Source organism: Schistocerca gregaria, chromosome 10, assembly GCF_023897955.1.
Source record: "Schistocerca gregaria isolate iqSchGreg1 chromosome 10, iqSchGreg1.2, whole genome shotgun sequence".
Lineage (NCBI taxonomy): Eukaryota > Metazoa > Arthropoda > Insecta > Orthoptera > Acrididae > Schistocerca > Schistocerca gregaria.
Genome location: NC_064929.1, coordinates 169,227,268 through 169,246,071, shown reverse-complemented (window position 1 = coordinate 169,246,071; position 18,804 = coordinate 169,227,268). Strand labels below are relative to the sequence as shown.

The 18,804-nt window shown below is 48.3% G+C and overlaps 1 protein-coding gene across 1 annotated transcript in view; it reads left to right on the top strand.

The window, feature by feature from the left end:
• Window positions 1–18,804, top strand: part of LOC126293228 (trithorax group protein osa-like) — a 54,830-nt gene that overhangs the window by 19,872 nt on the left and 16,154 nt on the right. Inside the window, exons 3-4 of the mRNA XM_049986349.1 lie at window positions 13,483–13,992; window positions 16,779–17,478. Coding sequence (XP_049842306.1) covers window positions 13,483–13,992; window positions 16,779–17,478 — 1,210 coding nt within the window. The remainder of the gene's footprint in view (window positions 1–13,482; window positions 13,993–16,778; window positions 17,479–18,804) is intronic.

Here is an 18,804-nt window from a genome sequence, read left to right as displayed (position 1 = left end):
CACTCCGATGGATGAATGATTGCCAGGATCGGTGATGTATTGCGTTCCAAAGGTGAACCAACAAGGTATTAAGCAGATGGTCATAATGTTTTGGTTGATCAGTGTAGACGACGATACTAAGAAACCCTGGTCGGAGAACGACTGACTCGAAAACCATAAGCAGGAAAGAGAAAATTGGTAATTTACCGTTTGTCTCCTGACGATATAAAATCGAAGTACATACATTTGTGCAATAAATTTATTTGCCTGGACAGTTTGCACAAGGTCATGCTTTTAAACCACTTGTTCTAAGCTGCGTTTCCGGCCTCTGTGAAATCATGGCATCACTGCGGAAAATTCTGTCGGAACGGTTAGAATTACACTCGTGTTGTTCGAGAGCGAGGATTCTCACCACAAGATCCTGTTTTGCGTCAATAAATGTCTCGCTCGAAACTCTATTGGCAGGACTCAACAAGAAAGACATCGAGTGGGGTCAGATTAAGTGAACGCAGTAGCTACGGAAAGGACCTGCTTTTCGGGACCACCAATTCGGGGCGACATGTGACTCCGCAGATCACCAGCAAGGTGCGTAAAGTGACCTGCGACTCGCCGCGCGGGGTAGCCGTGTGGTCTGAGGCGTCTCGTCACGGTTCGTGCGGCTCCCCCGTCGAAGGTTCGAGTCCTCCCTCGGGCATGGGAGTGTGTGTTGTCCTTAGCATAAGTTAGTTTAAGTTAGATTAAGTAGTGGGTAAGCCTAGCGACCGATGACTTCAGCTGTTTGGTCCCATAGTCCTTACCACCAATTTTCAGGTTTTGTTTGAGCTGCAGATCCTTCGTATTGGGACAACGTATACCCAACGTATACGCATTGCTCTAAGCACCTTTTGCGCACCCGACCTTTTTGTCGCAATCGAAATGGCGTGGCAAGTGCGTCTACCCCAGAGCCCCTGTCGTTCTGTTCCTCTACTGTGCCTCGTCTGTCTCGACCGACCGTTTTCCTTTAGATGCCAGGGCCGAAGTTGCCTGTGTTGTGAGAACTGTCCGCTTTGCAGCTTGATACCAGAAAGGAGAAACTAAGGTTACAAGATACCGCCCTTCTTATAAAAAGTTGTAATGCACTAACAAAATAAGAAACTATGAATGAAAACAGAGTTTATTAATGAAAGAGGAAAGTTAATATTGGATATTCTTGAAAGAGGTCGTACTGTAAACTCTCCACACTGCTGAGAACTGAAAAATAAGGAAAGCATTAGCATTTACTTGCTCGAGAAAATGTATACTTAGAAACATATTGCACAGTATTTAGAATGCTTCACCCTTTGTATTTTGTTTTCATTCTAAATGCCAAAAAAATTGCAAACTACTTTACTCCTTCAATAAATGTGGCATTTTGACTTTTCAAACAATTTTCACTAAAAATTTTATCTATCTCCGTTGTTGTTTACGCACTGTCTAGGTTGTTTCTTAGTCTATGTACCGGTACTGTAAAACGTAAAAAAAAATTTTACCGTCAGATATTTTGCCTCTCTTGGGGGAGGACACTACTAGGAAAAATACTAAGTCGTCAAGCGAACTTTGCAAGATGATAAGACGGTACATGGAGCAATAAATAATGATTAAGGAGACACAAAAGCCCAAGAACTATACTACATAAGGGGTGAGCTGGGCCAGAATAGGTTAACTTCCTCTGTAAACACACAACTTCCCAGTCGCCTGTTTTTACGCGTTCGGTGTGTGCAGCACACTCTGGAATTTACAGCTCCTCACTCCACACAGTCAGTTCATCACACGACGTCAGTTATCAACTTGCGACGTGACTGGCAGCTGATTTACACGCGGCCGCCTGACGCGCACCTTCCAAGAGTAGCCTATTTTGAACAGAAAGTCTCTCGTCTGAAACGATCTTCAATCGGGTGTCCTGTCTATACGTCTCATAATACAGGTCTGCATTGATTGGCTTTCACCGCCCTACTTCGTTAGCTCTTACGTAAATAAGAAAAAAAAATTATGCGAATAACGACTTGTGCGTTCACGTATTCGACTGCACTAGCCATGCTTCATAACTTCCGACTCAATCATTTACCGGAATTCCCTGTTTAAACCTATTCATTCGCCGTCCTCCATCATTCGTAAAATTTGTATCATAATAACGGAAACACCTTATGTATGATCGTCTTGCAACTGAATTCTTTGAATCTCCGTATTGTGGGAGTGCCAACGGCCTTGCCGCAGTGGTAATACGAGAACCCATGGCATCACCGAAGTAAAGCTCTATCGGGCTTGGCTAGCACTAGGATGGCTGACCGTCCGGGTCTACCAAGCGCTGGTGGCAAGCGGGGTGCACGCAGCCCTTGTGACGCCAATTGAGGAACTACTTCATTGAGAAGTAGTGGCTACAGAGACGAAAACTGACAACAGCCGGTACAGCAGTGTGCTGGGGACGTGCCCCCCCCCCCCCCCCCGCTCATATCCACATCGTCTGAGGATGACGCGACGGTCGGTCGGTACCGGTGGACCTTCCGAGGCCTTTTTGAACGAAATTAAGTATTGTGAGAGAGAATGTAAACGTTATATGTCATTGTTGGCTGGGAAATACCACGGGGTAAGTTCAGCCGGCTGTTAGAAAGGATATTCTTCCTCCACACACATAGGTTTCTTTCCTCGCGGATACATCAGACTTGTGTCACATGTGGAGTTGAGGAACGCAGGTGAGTGGAATGGATGCGTGTATGGTGTAGTATTGCATGATGCCCTCCCTCTCCCCCCCCCCCCCCCCCCTCGAATAAAACAAAGTGGGCCGCAGCGCTTAACGTTCCCGTCTGATTGATTGATCACTATCAACAATGTCACCTGCCATCACTTCATGAGACGTCTGTAATTTAACACAGGGGGTTGGCAGAAAGTCCGATGATCGGTAACTTTACGCGACCATCTGTCCGTCCCTTGCCGGCCAAATACTGACTCTGAAAATTTCATTCACCACCATGATTCGAATCACCTTACCTCCGAGTCGAGCGCCACCACACAGGCCTGCCTTATCGACCTCGACCAAGGATGCGGCTGTTGGGAGAGTGATAAAACGCATATGGTCGGCTCGTAACTTCGGTCCGTTAACGCAACTAAGAATGCGGAACAGTCACATAAATAGAAAGTAGTGCAGAGTTCAACATTGGAACTGCCAACTTGTGTGTGGTTGCCGGCAAGACAGGATTGCATCACAGGGTCAACTTCGGAACTGAAATCGAGAAACGAAAGAGGAAGAAGGAGAAACAGGTGGTTGAAAACCATGAGTATACAGAGCCAAGAGGGGTCAAACGTAGGACAGTCCACAAACAAAACAATCAGTGACGTCGCGTTTCGACACACGATCCGTGCGTGTAAGCTATCTGTGCTTTTACCTTGCGTCATCAGCGCCCAGAGTTGGTCGTTTGCGTCTGATACATTTGCGGGTTTCCCGCCGATGTAAGACCTGAGGGTCACGAAGAGATGTTCTACAATGTCGCTGGCGTTTCATTTTAGTGAGCGCTAGAGCATTAAGGACATGCTTAATAAACTCTAGTGCCAGGCGCTACAAGAAAGGCGTTGTGCTTTACGGCGAGGCTTACTGGGAGAGATGGTATTTGCCAAGAAGAGGCGGACAACGTATCGCTCCCTCCAATATACGTCTAGTGAAATTACGACAACGTTATAATCAGAGAAATTAGAGTCTAGACAGAGGTTTCCGCCGTTCATTGTTCCCATGCACTATTCTCGAATGGAACGGGGAGAGATGATAGTGGAACCAGAAATATCCACCGCCACACCCTAAGGTGACTTATGCACTTAGATGTAGAAACGGAAAAGGGGTAGTGAATAGTCTCGGAGGATCTACGATAGCTAAAATTTTACAAATCGTCTGAGGGTTTATTCCACTAGTTGTCGACTAACTGTGGTACTCAGTATATCGTCACGAAAGCATTGATTAATCAGTTTTAAACATTAGGTGGCGATTTTGTCACACAACTAATAAGTTAAACCTTTTCGGGATCTCCGAAAACGAGCGAAGGTGCACACAAAACAGATCCTTCCATATAATTCTGGACCATACAATTTTCATGTCACTGTGTTTTCTCGTATGTCTCAAAGATCATGATGTCAAGGAATAAGTCTTTTACCTTGTAGAAGACGAGTTCTGCTGGTCTGTTCCGAAGAAACCATCGCTGTTGGTATGACCCGCTTATGCCTGCACTGATGAGCCATTGATATGGTATAACGATATGCGCATACACAGATAGTGGTACAAAACGGCAATGCAATGGCGGAGCTTACATTTGTACTCAGGGCGTTTCATGTGAAATGGTTTCTGATGATTATAGCCACACGGTGGGAATTAACAGACTCTGAACACGGAATGGTAGCTGGAGCTAGACGCGTGAGACATTCCACTTCTGAACTCGTTACTGAATGCAATATCTCCGGACTCAAGAGTGTGCCGAGAACACCAAATTCCAGGCATTACCTCTCGTCACGGACAACGCAGCGGCAGAGAGCACCGGCGTTTGCGTAGAGCTGTCAGTGCTAACAGACAAGCAACACTGCATGAAATAACTGCAGAGATCGACGCGGGGACGTACGACGAACGTATCTGTTAGGAAAGTGCGCAAAATTTGACGTTAATGGGCTATGGCAGTGCCTTTACTAACAGCACGACACCGCTTATAGAGCCTCTTCTGGGCTCGTGACTATATCCGTTGGACCCTAGGCGAGTGTAAAACCGTTGGCAGGTCCTCTGAGTCCCGTTTTCAGCTGGTAAGAGCTGATGCTATGGTTAGAATGTGGCGCAGATCCCAGGAAGCCATGGACCCGAGTTGTCAAAAAAGCAAGCTGGTGGTGGCTCCATGCGTGGATTGTGTTTCTGTGGGATGGTTTGGGCCCTCTGGCCCAACTGAACCGATCACTAACTGTAGACGGTCATGTTTGGCTACTTGGAGAAAATTTGCAGCTTTTCATTGACTTCTTGTTCCCAAATAACGATGGAATTTTATGGGTGACAGAGCACCGTGTCAGCGGGCCACTATTGCCCGCGATTGGTTTCAAGAACATTCTGGACAGTTCGATCTAATGGTTTGGCGACGCAGATCAACCGACAGGAATCCCATCGGACATCTGTGGGACACTTTCGCACTGACGGACGCCTGTAGAGGCAGCATGGCTCAGAATTTCTGCAGATGACTTCCAACGTCTTGTTGAGTGGCTCAAATGGCCCTGAGCACTGTGGGACTTAACTGCTTAGGTCATCAGTCCCCTAGAACTTAGAACTACTTAAACCTAACTAACCTAAGGACATAACACACATCAATGCCAGAGTCAGGATTCGAACCTGCGACCGTAGCGCTCGCGCGCTTACAGACTGTGGCGCCTAGAACCGCTCGGCCACCACAGCCGGCTCTTGTTGAGTCCTTGCCACATTGTACTGCTGCACTACGCCGAGCAATAGGAGATGCGACACGATATTCGGAGGTGTTCGAAAATGGTTCAAATGGCTCTGATCACTATGGGACTTAACATCTATGGTCATCAGTCCCCTAGAACTTAGAACTACTTAAACCTAACTAACCTAAGAACATAACACACATCCATGCCCAAGGCAGGATTCGAACCTGTGACCGCAGCAGTCGCGCGGCTCCGGACTGAGCGCCTAGAACCGCTAGACCACCGCGGCCGGCTCGGAGGTGTCCCATGCTTTTTGTCACATCAGTGTAGGCAAGAGAGACGCCACATGCGTTCTGTATCTGGGGAGAGATTACACAACTGTCTTCTCATTCAAAAATCGCATTTGAATTTATTTATTTGATAGAAGGCCGTGTTCTGTCTCGTGTAAGTAGGAAAAATTTCCACAATCTCGTTTCGAAATTCGATAGTGAGGGATCGTAGCTTGTCGATCCTGCGATTTGTCATTCAGCGGTATCGCTACTCGCATTTTTCGGGATTCTGTGACCGTTAGGCAGATATGAAATCGATGAGTTCAGGAAAGTGGTACTAACCCAGTGCATCGTCTTTACTGTCGTATTGCTCGGTCAGTCAAGCAGCACTACCGCGCTTAGTAGCTCGAGTCAGTAAATAGATTTCTTTGCAGCACTACAAATATCCACACCCACACTATGAAGAAGTCTGTAGGACCATGGTCTTTGTTGCGGCAGCAGAGAGAGGCGCTCCGACAGTGAAGCGCTCAGTGGCAACACTGACACCATGTACACTTATCTGATGAGCCCCGATGCTACGTGGACCGTTAATTACACTATCCAGTCACATTACTGTGAACACCTGTCAAACGACATTTCGCAGCAGGGAGCGCCAGGCAGCGATGTTCTGCGAGGTACCGACAGGGTTGTGAAGACATGGTGACTCCAGTGCCTTGGCCAGCTGCTCTTGGTTTCTCCCCACCAACAGCCCGATTACGGTGGTCCCACAGATTCAGGGAATTTGGTGGACAGGGAAGCACGGGAAACTCACTCTTGTGCTTTTCGAACCACATACGTACACTGCGAGCTGTATGATACGCAGCATTATCCTGTTGGTAAATACCATCATGAAGAGGAGAAACAGCCTGCGTGTAGGGGGGGAACATGGCTCCAAGAACAGGACAGATGCATACGGGGTGTCGGAAAAGTTTTTCCCTGATTACATAAATTGATAACTCAGGCTACAAGTAAGATACAAATATGGAACTTGTCTCTAATTGTTAACAAACTATCAAAGTTTTTTTCACAATCAGTAAACATCCACATGAGCACCCTTGGTAGCACGTAGCACATCTAGGTGATATTCAGTTTCCGTCCACACAGTCAACATCACAAGAGGGATCGATTCAACGACTGTGGTTATCCGTTGCCGCAGGGTTTTAAAAATCTGGTACACGTGTTCGGTAGACCTCGTCCTTGACATAACCCCATGAAAAGAAGTCTAATGGGGGTTATGTCAGAAGAGCGTGGAGGCCAACCCGGTGGCCCATCGCGACCAATCCATCGCCCAGGAAAGGTCATATCGAGTTATGTACGGACGTCCAAACCCCAATAAGGCGGTTCACCGTCTTGCTGAAACAAGACATCGTGTTCATACTGAAGCAGCTGAGGAACAGCATAGAGTTGCAACATATCCAGATACACTGCAGATGTGACGGTAGCCTCAGCGAAGAAGAATGGCTCGATAATTCGATCGTGCAATAGCGCGCACCAAACATTCACCTTTGGACAGCCTCAGGTGCACTCCATGACCTCGCCAGAGGGTTGTGTACCCGAAATGCGCACATTATGGTGTTTCACTACTCCACTGACAAAAAAGGTCGCTTCGTCGGAAAAGGCAATACGTCTGAGATAACCATCATCGTCCCCAGTACGTGATGACCGCAAAGTCATATCGACGTGTAATGTCATTGGGCAACAAGGCCTGAACGATTTGCACTTTGTATGCACGAAACAGTAAACGTTTGTGTAAAATGTCATGGAGAGAGCTTTTTGGCATCTGTAATTCACGTGAGGCCGTGCGCACCGATTTCTTCGGACTTCGCACAAAAGACTGCGTTACAGCTTCCACCTTGTCTGCTGAGGTTCTTGGTCAACCAGAAGTCAGGAGGTCAGCAACCAGCCTTTAATGTTCTTGACATCAGGTGGATTCCTTCCAAATGTTGTCTGGAAGTGTCTCTGCACTGTGGTTGGTGATCGTGTCTCATAGTACCACAGGACACACTGAGCCTTCTCCTGATTGGTTAACGTGGCTTCTTGGGCACTGCACCTTATCCACTACTTACGTACTGCGAACCTAAAACAGAAAAAGAACTTTGATAGTTGTAAACAATTCGACACAAGTTTCATATTTGTATCTTACTTCTAGCCTGAGTTATCAATTTATTTAATCAGGGAAAGTCTTTTCGGACACTCTGTACTTTGCCGTTCAGAATGTCAATGTCACTCAGGGAATTCAACAAAAACAACGCTTCCCAGCCCATAGCGATTGCAGAGTGCTTGGTTTCAGACGCTTCACGCCGTAAGCGCCAATGGTCGTCTGTTCGACGGAGCTTGAAATGTGATTTACCAGAAACGGCCATTTGTCGTCACTCAGTGGACGTCCATTGGCAGTAGTGACGTGCAAATTCCAGCCTTCGTCACCGATGAACAGCAGTCAGCATGGTTGCGTGAACGAACCGGCCGCTTCGGAGTCCCACATGCAGCAACGTTCGCTAAATGGTCATCGAGCAGACATCATTTGTAGACTCGTGGTCCATCTTGGCGGTAAGTTGCTCAACAGTTGCACGTGTATTCTCTGCACTCGTCCTTCCCCCATGTCATCCATCGCCAGCGGTGAACAGCAGTTGACTCGACGCCCGTTTTGGACGGCACCGTTTTGTCATGCACGGTATACGTTTACCACGACAGCACGCTAAGTTCACAAACGGAGCAGTTTCGCAAATGGTTCCATCCTTGACCTGAAAGCCAAGGTCATTCCCTTGATGTAAGTCAGGTAAACTGCTCCGTTTTCACATTACGACCACGACTCCACTGTTCTCTGCATCTCCCCAATGCGCTTTATACCCCTTCTAGCTGCGACAAGTGAGTGGTTACTGCTCGTTGGCTACGAACAAAGGCGGAGTATACAACTATGTATGTATCGGTGAGTGGAGGCTCCGAGGAATACGAACGTTGCCAGACTGCATTCTCCATCGTCCTACTTGTCAAACAGCGGGAGTGATGTTTTGGTGTCACGAAAACATGTGGAGTGCCCTATATTTCAACTCTCTATCACACTGTCTTTCATCAAGATAACCCAAGACCGCATGTTAACCTTACTGTTCTGATCTATCTCGATACAGAGAATGTACGGTTGTGGCCCAGGTCAGCACGTGTCTAACTGCATCACCCACTGAGAAGATCTAGTCATGGGTTGCCAACACACTAGCATACAACAATCCCCAGCAGCTAGTGTTGACAAACTTTCACATAAGCTTGTCCGTATCTGTCTTCCATGGCCATTTCCGGACTGCCGCTCGCAGAGGTGGCAGCACTGTGTACTAAATTCCTCACTCTGTGTTACACATCATCCCCTATAAATTTAATTATGTATTCTACCTAATGCACTATACAAGTGCAAGAACTAAAATTTCGCTGTCAACTGCCGGTCTTTGTGTGCAGTTTTAATAGCTAACTTCTAACGTATAGCGGGCAATGTTGCGATATTTCTGACACATTTGGTCGTATATTAATAAAATACCGCGGATCAAACAAGTGTCCTGCCAACGGGAGATGAGATCCGACAAGCTAGGCTTTCTACTTATTACGTTTTCGTTGTGGCCTAACGTCAGTATGATAGATAACAGTGTGCAAGTTAATTGGGACAAACTCATTTTACAAGGAACTGAAAATGATTAACTGTAACAGATTTTATGCACCCAATTGTTGGACTCCTGGCCGACTACTGTGGCCTTGACTATGAACAACCATTGTAGGTCCCTTCCAGTTCAACTGAGCGCTTGCATGTATCAACAGTGTGTGTTACTTCCATGTTCTCGACACAAAAACTTCGTGTTTTGGTTAAAATTGATATTTCGCCTAAGCAGCCAAAAAATAATTGGTCTTCTAGAACACACAGATCTGTGACTAGAGACTTTGCCTCTGTTGTTGGTATGGGGGAAACCTAGCATTTCAAGTCTTCTCAGTACATATAGTGATACTGTTCATTGTATCCAAAGAGAAAAGACAGATGTGGTCGTAAACGAAAAACTACTCCCAAAACTGACAAAACTCTATTTAGGAACAGTAGAATTCATCCTCACAAGTAATGACATCCAGAGAGATTTAATGGCTACTGGGGTTCAAACTGACCCTTCAAAGGTACGGTGTAGGCTTCTTGATCGTGGGTGTAATACACGAAAGCGGTTGTTAACACCTGCCATGAAGAAAGATGGTTGGTACGGACCAAAATATATAAATATTGGACCTCCAATAACAGGGAATGTGTAATTTTCAATGATGAGTCACATTTTATTGTTCATTGTTACAGAGCAATATTTGTCAGGCGAATAACTCATGAGGCATTGAGAGTAGAGCTTCTTGAACAGACTGTAAAATACTCTTCTCAAAACATGCTTTGGCGTTTTTTCACTGGTTGTGACTCTGCGCCACTTGCTTCAGTTGCTAACATGATGACCTACACTAAATATATGGAAATTCTTAGTTGGAGGATTGTGCCATTCGTACAGACCATTGCTGATGGTTGAGCGACGTTTCAACATGATTTGGCCCCGTGTTACACTTCTAAAGCAGTCAAGACGATCAGTAAAGAAAATAATATTAATGTACTTCAGTGGCCTGGTAGTTCATCAGACTTAAATTCTATGTCAGTAAATGTTGTAAAATTGTGGATACATGGCGTCAGGCTGTGAAACATTTGCTCTAGCCTGCTCGAAGCTATGCTACGACGTTTTCGGAAGCTCATTAAAAGCAAGTAGAGAACACATCAGTTTTTGATATTCACTAAGCATCTAACTGTATTGTACATACAGTAGTAAGTGTGAACAGTTAACGTTTAATCGTCTTGTCCCAAATAGTACGGACACCGCTGTAGTCTACCTTCGTGTAATGTGTAACTGCATGTGTTTCTTTGGTTTTAATTGTGCTGTTTTCTTGTGTTTTATGAGAGACAGACGGAGTCACTGTCTGCGTTGGTATTGTCATTGTGAGTTCTCAGCAGTGTTACTCTGCGTGGGCAAGTTGATCTGTACTCCTTGCGTAATTTGTCACCAGATGTGTTGAGATCGGCCCATTTGTTTCTGAATGTTGGTGTGTCATGCGATTGTGTCTCAGCTGCCTGCACCACACACTACGAAACAGTGTGTTCCAGGATTGATCGAGGTGTATCAGTGGTTATCATAATGGATTCACATTTGGGAGAACGACGGGTCAAACCCGCGTCCAGCCATACAGATTTTTGTTTTACGTGACCTTCCTAAATCACATTACATGCTGGCGGCACTGATTGTGACGGGAGATTTGTGACGACTTTAACATCTACATTTTGTACTTTATTGCTGCATTTTGGTTTGAATCACAATCTCTTTTACGTGTACTGCTCCGCAGTGGAACACATTTGGTACAGTATCAACTAAACCAAAGATTACCGATATTTTTACTTCATGTTCTGTAACGTACCGCTTCTTAAATAACTTCTGAGGTATATCTAGTCTCTAACAAACAGAAAAGATATGCCAGCCTATAAAAATATGAAGAATTGGAGCAAAATTTCACGCGTTTGTGGTTATGTGGCTTTATTTCATCGATTGAAAACTGAGCCCGCTGCTGGTTCCTTCTCAATGGCAAGCTGCTGAACTCACTGGGGCCAGAATACGTGCAATGATTTGTTTGGGAAGACACTGACAGCGCAGTTTTGGGCCTCAACTTTGTAACCGGGTTTCGATGTGCTGGATATTGGCACTGGGGTCGATTTGAAGTCAGAACTGGCCCCACAGATGTTCTTTTGGGGACAGATCGAGCAATTGTGGTGGCCAAGGGAGTATCTCAACATCACCCAGACTGCATATAGCGTCGTGAGCCTTCTGAGGACGAGCGTAGTCCTGTTGACGATGATACTGTCTCGTGAGGGCACAGGATGTCTGTGACGTAATCACCGCCATAGGTGACCTGATGTAGTCAGTGATTGCGCCCTACATCATGGTACTAGAGGTAACACCAGTGTAGCTCTCCAAAACAACTGGCATACTTTGTCCCGTCCCACATACTCTTAGCCGGGGAACATCCAATGTAGTACAGAAACCAGACTCCACTCGACCAAGTACTACACCACATTAAGGCCAGCAGCCGATGTTGTTGTGTTAAATGTCGCATACTTATTGGTTGGTGATCCACAGCTCTGCTTGAGCTAGTCTCCGAGCGATGACTCGGGATGCCAGTAAGTCTATTATTTGTTACAAGAAGGTAGGCGCAGGTGAAGGGCTTGCGATGTGCTAGGAGCACAGTATGATAGACCAGAACCGTTTTTTTTCTAATATCTTAAAAGCTTCATTTGGTCTACTAGCACTCGCAATTAGCTGTGGAGGCGGCAGTGGTTCACTCATTCCACTTATCCGGAACCAATCGCAGCAGTATATTACTTATAAATGTATTACAAGCTACATCAGATCGAAAATAGGTGATTATAAAAGAAAAAAGTGATTTAAGAAGAACGATAAAAGATAACAGGATAGATTGAGAAGTAGGAGGTCCAGTTATGTGATGTTGAGCCTAACATCTCTGTGCAGTACCTCAGAAGGTTTCTTTATGTTACTTTTCAATACATTATGGGAGTGACATTGATCAATATGTTACAAGTATTTACTGTTAAAAACAGTCTTGATCACAATTTATTTAGTGCGGTGACCGGTTTCGACACAGTAGGGGTCGAAACCGGTCACCGTACTAAATAAATTGTGATCAAGACTGTTTTTAATAGTAACTTTGTTTATGTTGCCAGTCCAGTTGGGCCACGGACACAATCAGACAGCACACATGCCTGGATTTTTGAAAAATACGCGTACAGCCACCCAGATAATATCAGACCCACAATCACGTCTCTTTCGAACTCTGTCAGTTACTCGTTACGTCATCTCACACGAGCACGAGGCATTCTTTCTGACCCTTCACAAAGTTCGATAACGATCTGATGGACTGAACTACCGTTATCCACACTGACCTGATAAAGAGGGAAGTCGGTCACAGCGTTCATGCACGCTGGTCATTGTTGCAACTCTGAACCATTTAAATACCAGCGCCGGTACGTACTTGCTTGTGCAAAGATGCGTCTACGTCGAACCTTTGTTCCTACATCCTTACTGCTCCTTGGCAGTGTTTACGGAAATGCAAGAGTTAGCAGTGCCTGAGTGTGACATTATGACAGTTTCTCAGTCTCGTCTCTGAAAGTAATATGCAAAAACAGTGTAATTACTGTAAAACAGAACAAAGTTTATACGATTCACGACTACCCATCCTTAGGTTAACTGACTGGTATGGCAACAGTGAGGGCGTTTCACTGCAAAGTAGAAAATAAAATAATTTTTTTAGAAGACGAAAAATCTTGCTCTGACGAGAAGAACACAAGGAAAGGGAGAGAGAGTATGAAACTGGCAGAATTACAAATATTGAAGCAAATTAATGCTAACAAACGACTAACAATATTTTTGTTGAGGTTAATCATCTGATATGAGTGGGTGTGTCTTTGTGTCAGCATGAATATTTGTATTAGATTATTTTTAAAACTGCGCATGACCTACCCTACTGTTTTAGTAAGCATCCTGGAAGAACATCAAGTCTCTCATTCGTTCACCAGCCAGAAGAAGTTAACCACTTCTATTAAAACCTGGGCCCCTCTGATCAAACCCATCTCCATCGACTGTTGTCTCGAGCGAGAAGTACAGCAGTCGACCTCTCGCTCGCCTCCGGTGTCGTCAGAAAAGTTAGCGAGCTCCCCGCTGTGTTGCAGGTGATAGTCCAGGCGACGCCGCCCCCACCGTCCGGGCCCCCGCCGCCCCCGCAGCAGCAGCAGCCGCCGCCCCCGCAGCAGGCGCCGGCGCCGCCACCCAGCAGGACCGCCGCGACGCCCGGCAGCCCCCCGGCGCCGCCCCCTCAGGCCCCCACGACCGGCGGCGGCCCGACGAGCGCCACCTCGACGAGCAGCGGCAGCGCCAGCGGCAGCAGCACGCCCGCCGCCCCCGCCGGCGCCCTCGCGCCGCCCCCGCAGCCGCAGCAGACGCCGCCCCCGCAGCAGGCGCCGCCGCCGCCGCACAGCGACGCGAGCGTCGAGGCGACGCCCGCCAACACCGGCAGCACGACGACGTCGGCCGGCCCGCTGCACATCCCGGCCAAGCGGCTGACGTACGCCGACTGCCCGCCAGACGTGGGCCTCGGCGGCGCCGCGCCGCCCGGGCTCGCCGGCGGCAACGGCGCGGGCGCCGCGGCGCTCGCCGGCGCTGGCGTCATCCGACACTCGCAGGTCAGTCGCCCTCGTCCGGGGCCTTCTCAGTGTCGACCCCGCATCCGATGCAGGAAGAGTCCTCTGGTGCCAGTCTGAACCACTCTGGTTGAACCATCGGGACCCCACACTGACAGCCCCACCTCTGGGCCTATCAGATCCATTCATTCGCTCATCACTGGAATGGGACAACGAACTCAGATCCTCATATAGACCGTTCAGAACATGCGGAATCACCCATCACTGGCACCATTGAGACTGCAAACTCCAACCGACTCGCATCTGGACCATTTAGAACCGATGCCCTAATTTCTGAAGCGCCCATTATTTCGACTATCTGCACTCCAGATAAAATAGATCGTCATTATGGCTATTGACCTTGCTTTGAATCAGTCGTCACTTCGACTGTTTGGACTCTGCGTAAAAACAGTCTGTGAACTGATCAGTGCAAAACCTGTTGATGAACATCTGATTTGCCCATCACTTGGGTTATCTTAATTCCGAACAGAAACAACTCTTCATCTGCACCATCCAGAAATCATAGAAGCTGCTCAGGCTACAACCCTTCATATCAGCTGTGCAGAACCTATGGATGCTCCTTCGATTAACTCATCATCTTGACAATCTGAACTCCAAATGGAAACAATTCTTTCCCTGAGGCATTGAGAAATTGTCGTGTCTGCTCAAAATCACCCAATTACTTTGACTATTTGGTCTCAAAATAGATACAGTTCTTCATCTGAGCCATTACATTGACTGTCCTGACTGCAAATAAGTAAGGTCTCCATTTGGCTCTTAGGAACTTGTGGGTACTATTCTGAATTTCCCATGATTTGGACTACTTATACTCCAAACACATCCATCCTCCGAGCCTCTCACTAGCCTCAACTTCACATCACTTGTACAGTCTGGAATCTAAATACATACAGAGACTCAGTTTGTCTGTTGGAACATATGGATGCTCCTCTGAATTTCCCTATCACCTCATCCATCTGACTCTTTAGAGTCCCATTACTTCCGCTGTTTGGTTTCAAAAAGTGAAGCTGTTGGATGTAATATAGTCGGTGTTTAAAAAAGTGTCACATATCCCTGCAGGAGGTAGTATTTGTCAAAACTAGAAGACAATTTCCTATAATTATGTGCCTGGAAACGAGTCCCCTGGCACATATAGATTGTTTCACTTGTGACGAGTAATGTGTAGTATTCGTAGATGTAAGAAGGCTACAGAACGAATGGATTGCATAGCAGATTACTACGATACATGCGTGTAGGCGGACTCAAATTCTCGAGCAATCATGGATATGAAGCATCAGGAGCCCTTAAGTATAAATTTATGTGAGTAAATTGATGACAACGCTTTACCAGACAGATAAGCAGGTGCTACATACCACGGTTAATGCGCAATGAAGCACCAGCACTATTGGAGTACGTTACCCTTGCACCATGACAACCACTGTAGTTTATGCACGACGTGGTATTACTCGATTTTATTCGTATCATGCGGCAGACTCTTATTGCAACATTTTACGTTCAATGGACTGCTCAGTGAGATCCGACAGCATGGCCTCCCCATACTCTGCATCCGCTGCATTTCTGGCTATGAGGCCATTTAAAGGCGTTGGTGCATGCCCAATCCACTGACTATGCACAGAAGCGCTGATAGGTGCGCCAGGATGCGTGGTAACCACGTGCAGCGCCGCCTATAGTGTCTGCTTCTATGTGTTAACCGATTCCCCCGACACCACGACGCTTGGGATAGCGCCACTGCGCCATTCCAAACCACTGGGAGCACGCCACATCTTCCCAATCGCTGCCATACTCGCCGACGATGACCATTCGGGGTGGCACTGAAACGCTAAACACAATGCTCCGCCATTCGTCAGCAGTCCTTGCTTTCCGATCTGAGTACCACTCTAAACTCAGCTGTTTGTAGGGTGGTGTTGACGGCAGCCTACGGAATAGACGGTAATTCCCTAGTCTGGTTGCTGCCAGTCTCTGAGCAGTGGTGCGGGATGATACAGAACGCAGCAGGATGGTCATTACGGCAGGTGCTGACCTGAAAGGGCTACGATTATGGTGTATTGTGCTTGGTGTGCAGTACGGTGATTCTCCCTTGTAGTCAAGTGTGGTCCATCTCAAACTTGACGCCGAATGTGCCTTACCTCATGTTCCCATGCTCTTACCGACACTGCCGTGTCCTTCAGAGTGATCACTCCGTCTTATTCTGTTTATAATTATATACGCCCACCTGCCGCTGCTCCTATTCGTGACAAATCGCCAAATTTTGGTGAGAGGTGCTCCATCCATACAGACCGGACCTTGCACCGCAAACTTTCAAGTGTTTGATGCCACGAAAAAGTTCCTGGCTAGCTAACGCTTTGAGACGGATGTGGAAGTGGGATCAGCAGGTCGCGGTTGGCCACGTTCAACTAAACTGACTTCTACGAACAGGGCATACTGAAACTGGTATGAAGATAGGAGAAATCGTTTGGGAAGGGTGATAGAGACGAGGAGACGAGGTACTGGCAGTAGTAAAGCTGTCAGGACGGGCCGTGAGTCGCGCTTGGGTAGCTCGAGTTCGAGTCTCGGCCCGGCACACAGTTTTAATCTGCCAGGAAGATGTAAATTCATTTGTGATAATTTTTATTTTGTTACATATTAAACTTTTTGGTAGTAAAATTATTGTACGTCACTTTCCGATCTTCCTCGTATGTTCTTTATTCCCTGAAGCCCCTCATTTATGCCCTCCTACCTTGTCTGGTGAGCACGGTTGTGAGGACGTTGGCTGACAGAGCGCTGTGTCGCAGGGCTCCGGAGGAGGCGCGGGTGGCCAGCCTTGGTCGGCGTACGACTCGTTCGAGCAGCACTACCCACCGCCCCCGCCCACCTACTATAACCTGGCAGCGGAGCCCGGCGCGGGCAGCGGCGGGGGCGGCGCGGGTTCCGGGGGCGGCGGCGGCGCGGGCAGCGTCCGCTCCTCCAAGTCTTCGTCGTCCACTTCCTCCACCTCGATGGCGGCCAACGCAGTAGCGGCGGCCGCGGCGCTCAGTTTCTGGTCGCCGGCCAACGTGGCGTCGTCGGGCGCCGGGGGCGGCAGCGCGGGAGGCGGGGGTGGCGGCGGCGGGGGCGGCGGCGGCGCGGGCAGCGGCGGCAGCGGCACCAACTCAGGCGGCGGCAACACGCCCGAGTACAAGTACTCGGCGGCGGTGGGGGCGGGCTCCGGGGGCGGCGCGCAGGACTGCCACCAGGGCTTCTCGCCGCAGTCGTGGTGCAACTACTCGGCGTACGGCTCGCGCCACCACCCGGGGGCGGCGGCGGCGCACGTCGACCCGCACCACCACCACCACCACCACCACCAGTACTCGGCCGAGGACCGCGGCCGCGTCGCCGCCGCCATGGCGGACGCGGGCTTCGCCGCCGCCGCCGCCGCCGCCTCCCACGACGGCTACGGGCTGCGCCAGTACGGCGCGCCGGACCCCGTGCCCACGTCGCCGTACCCGCCCCCAGGTAGGACGCGCTCCGGCGCAAAGCGGCCGCCTCCGCCGGTATAAAATACGCAATTTCCAGTCACTGCGAGGTGGTCGCACCAGTGCCTCAGTCAGTAACAGTGCTGTGCAAGTAAGAAGGCAGACGCATAAGAGAGAGGCGGAGAACACGGTATCGCAAGTGTGTTCTCCATCTCTGCCCGACGCCACACACTCCAGCTACGTAACTGTAAGCCCACTGTGTTCTCCCGGCCGTGCATATGCCACGAATTGGTGCTATGCACAGCCTCGATGCGCGCCCTGTACACCTCGCGCTGCTTTGTTACGTACGCAACCACCATATTCTCCTACCAGCGCGTAAGGAGCAACGGACCTGTTGGGTCGTAGTCGCCCACGTCACAGCGAATGATACCGAGCGATGTGGCGCAGTGGTTAAACACTGGACTCGCATTCGGGAGGACGACGGTTCAATCCTGCGTCCGCCCGTCCTGATTTAGGTTTTCCATGATTTCCCTAAATTGCTCCAGGCAAATGCAGGGATGGTTCCTTTCAAAGGTCACGGTCGACTTCCTTCCCCGTCCTTCCCTAATCCGATGAGACCGATGACCTCGTTGTCTGGTCTCCTTCCCCAAACAACCCCCCCCCCCCCCCCCCCCAACAGCGAATGATACAAAACCCCAACGACAATGAGTGCATGGAAGCGACTGTCACTGCTCCGCCACGTGGATACAGTGATTTAGTGTCCGCCATACTGGGCCATTGTCGCTGCTTCTGAATTTTCTTACATAAACTTACCTTCTTCGGAATCTATCGCTGTCACTAGTGAGCTTAGTACTCATCGTGTTTGCTTTATCCCACCAATAATGAACACCATAATCCTCAGTGCTTTCACGATACCTAAACTCAAATGAAAATGAAAGCTAAATGCCGTACTTGTCCCCCAAAGAGCACGCGGCTAACAGACGTGACAGGATGACGCTGTTGGTCACAGAAATCCACCACCTGCCTTCTTATGAGCGCACCACTGTATACTGCACGACGGCCGTCACTTTAGGCTTCACTGAGCGTTATTAGCAGAGGGATCAACTCACGGTCTGGAGATTATCATCGCTGAATGCTGATCCTGAAGTCTTCATTTCAGCCTTCCTCTGTTAGACTGCTCTGCCTCGGGTAGCGAAACGGTAAACTCCTTATCGGAAGTTATCCAAAAAATTAACAGCAACACCCACACTGAAACCAATGAAGAGGCGTCTCTTACAGAACACTGTGATGCATTAACTGCTCAAAAAAATTGCACCACCTAAATACCTGCGAATGTGTGTGAACTTACGTTTAAGGGAGGCGTAGA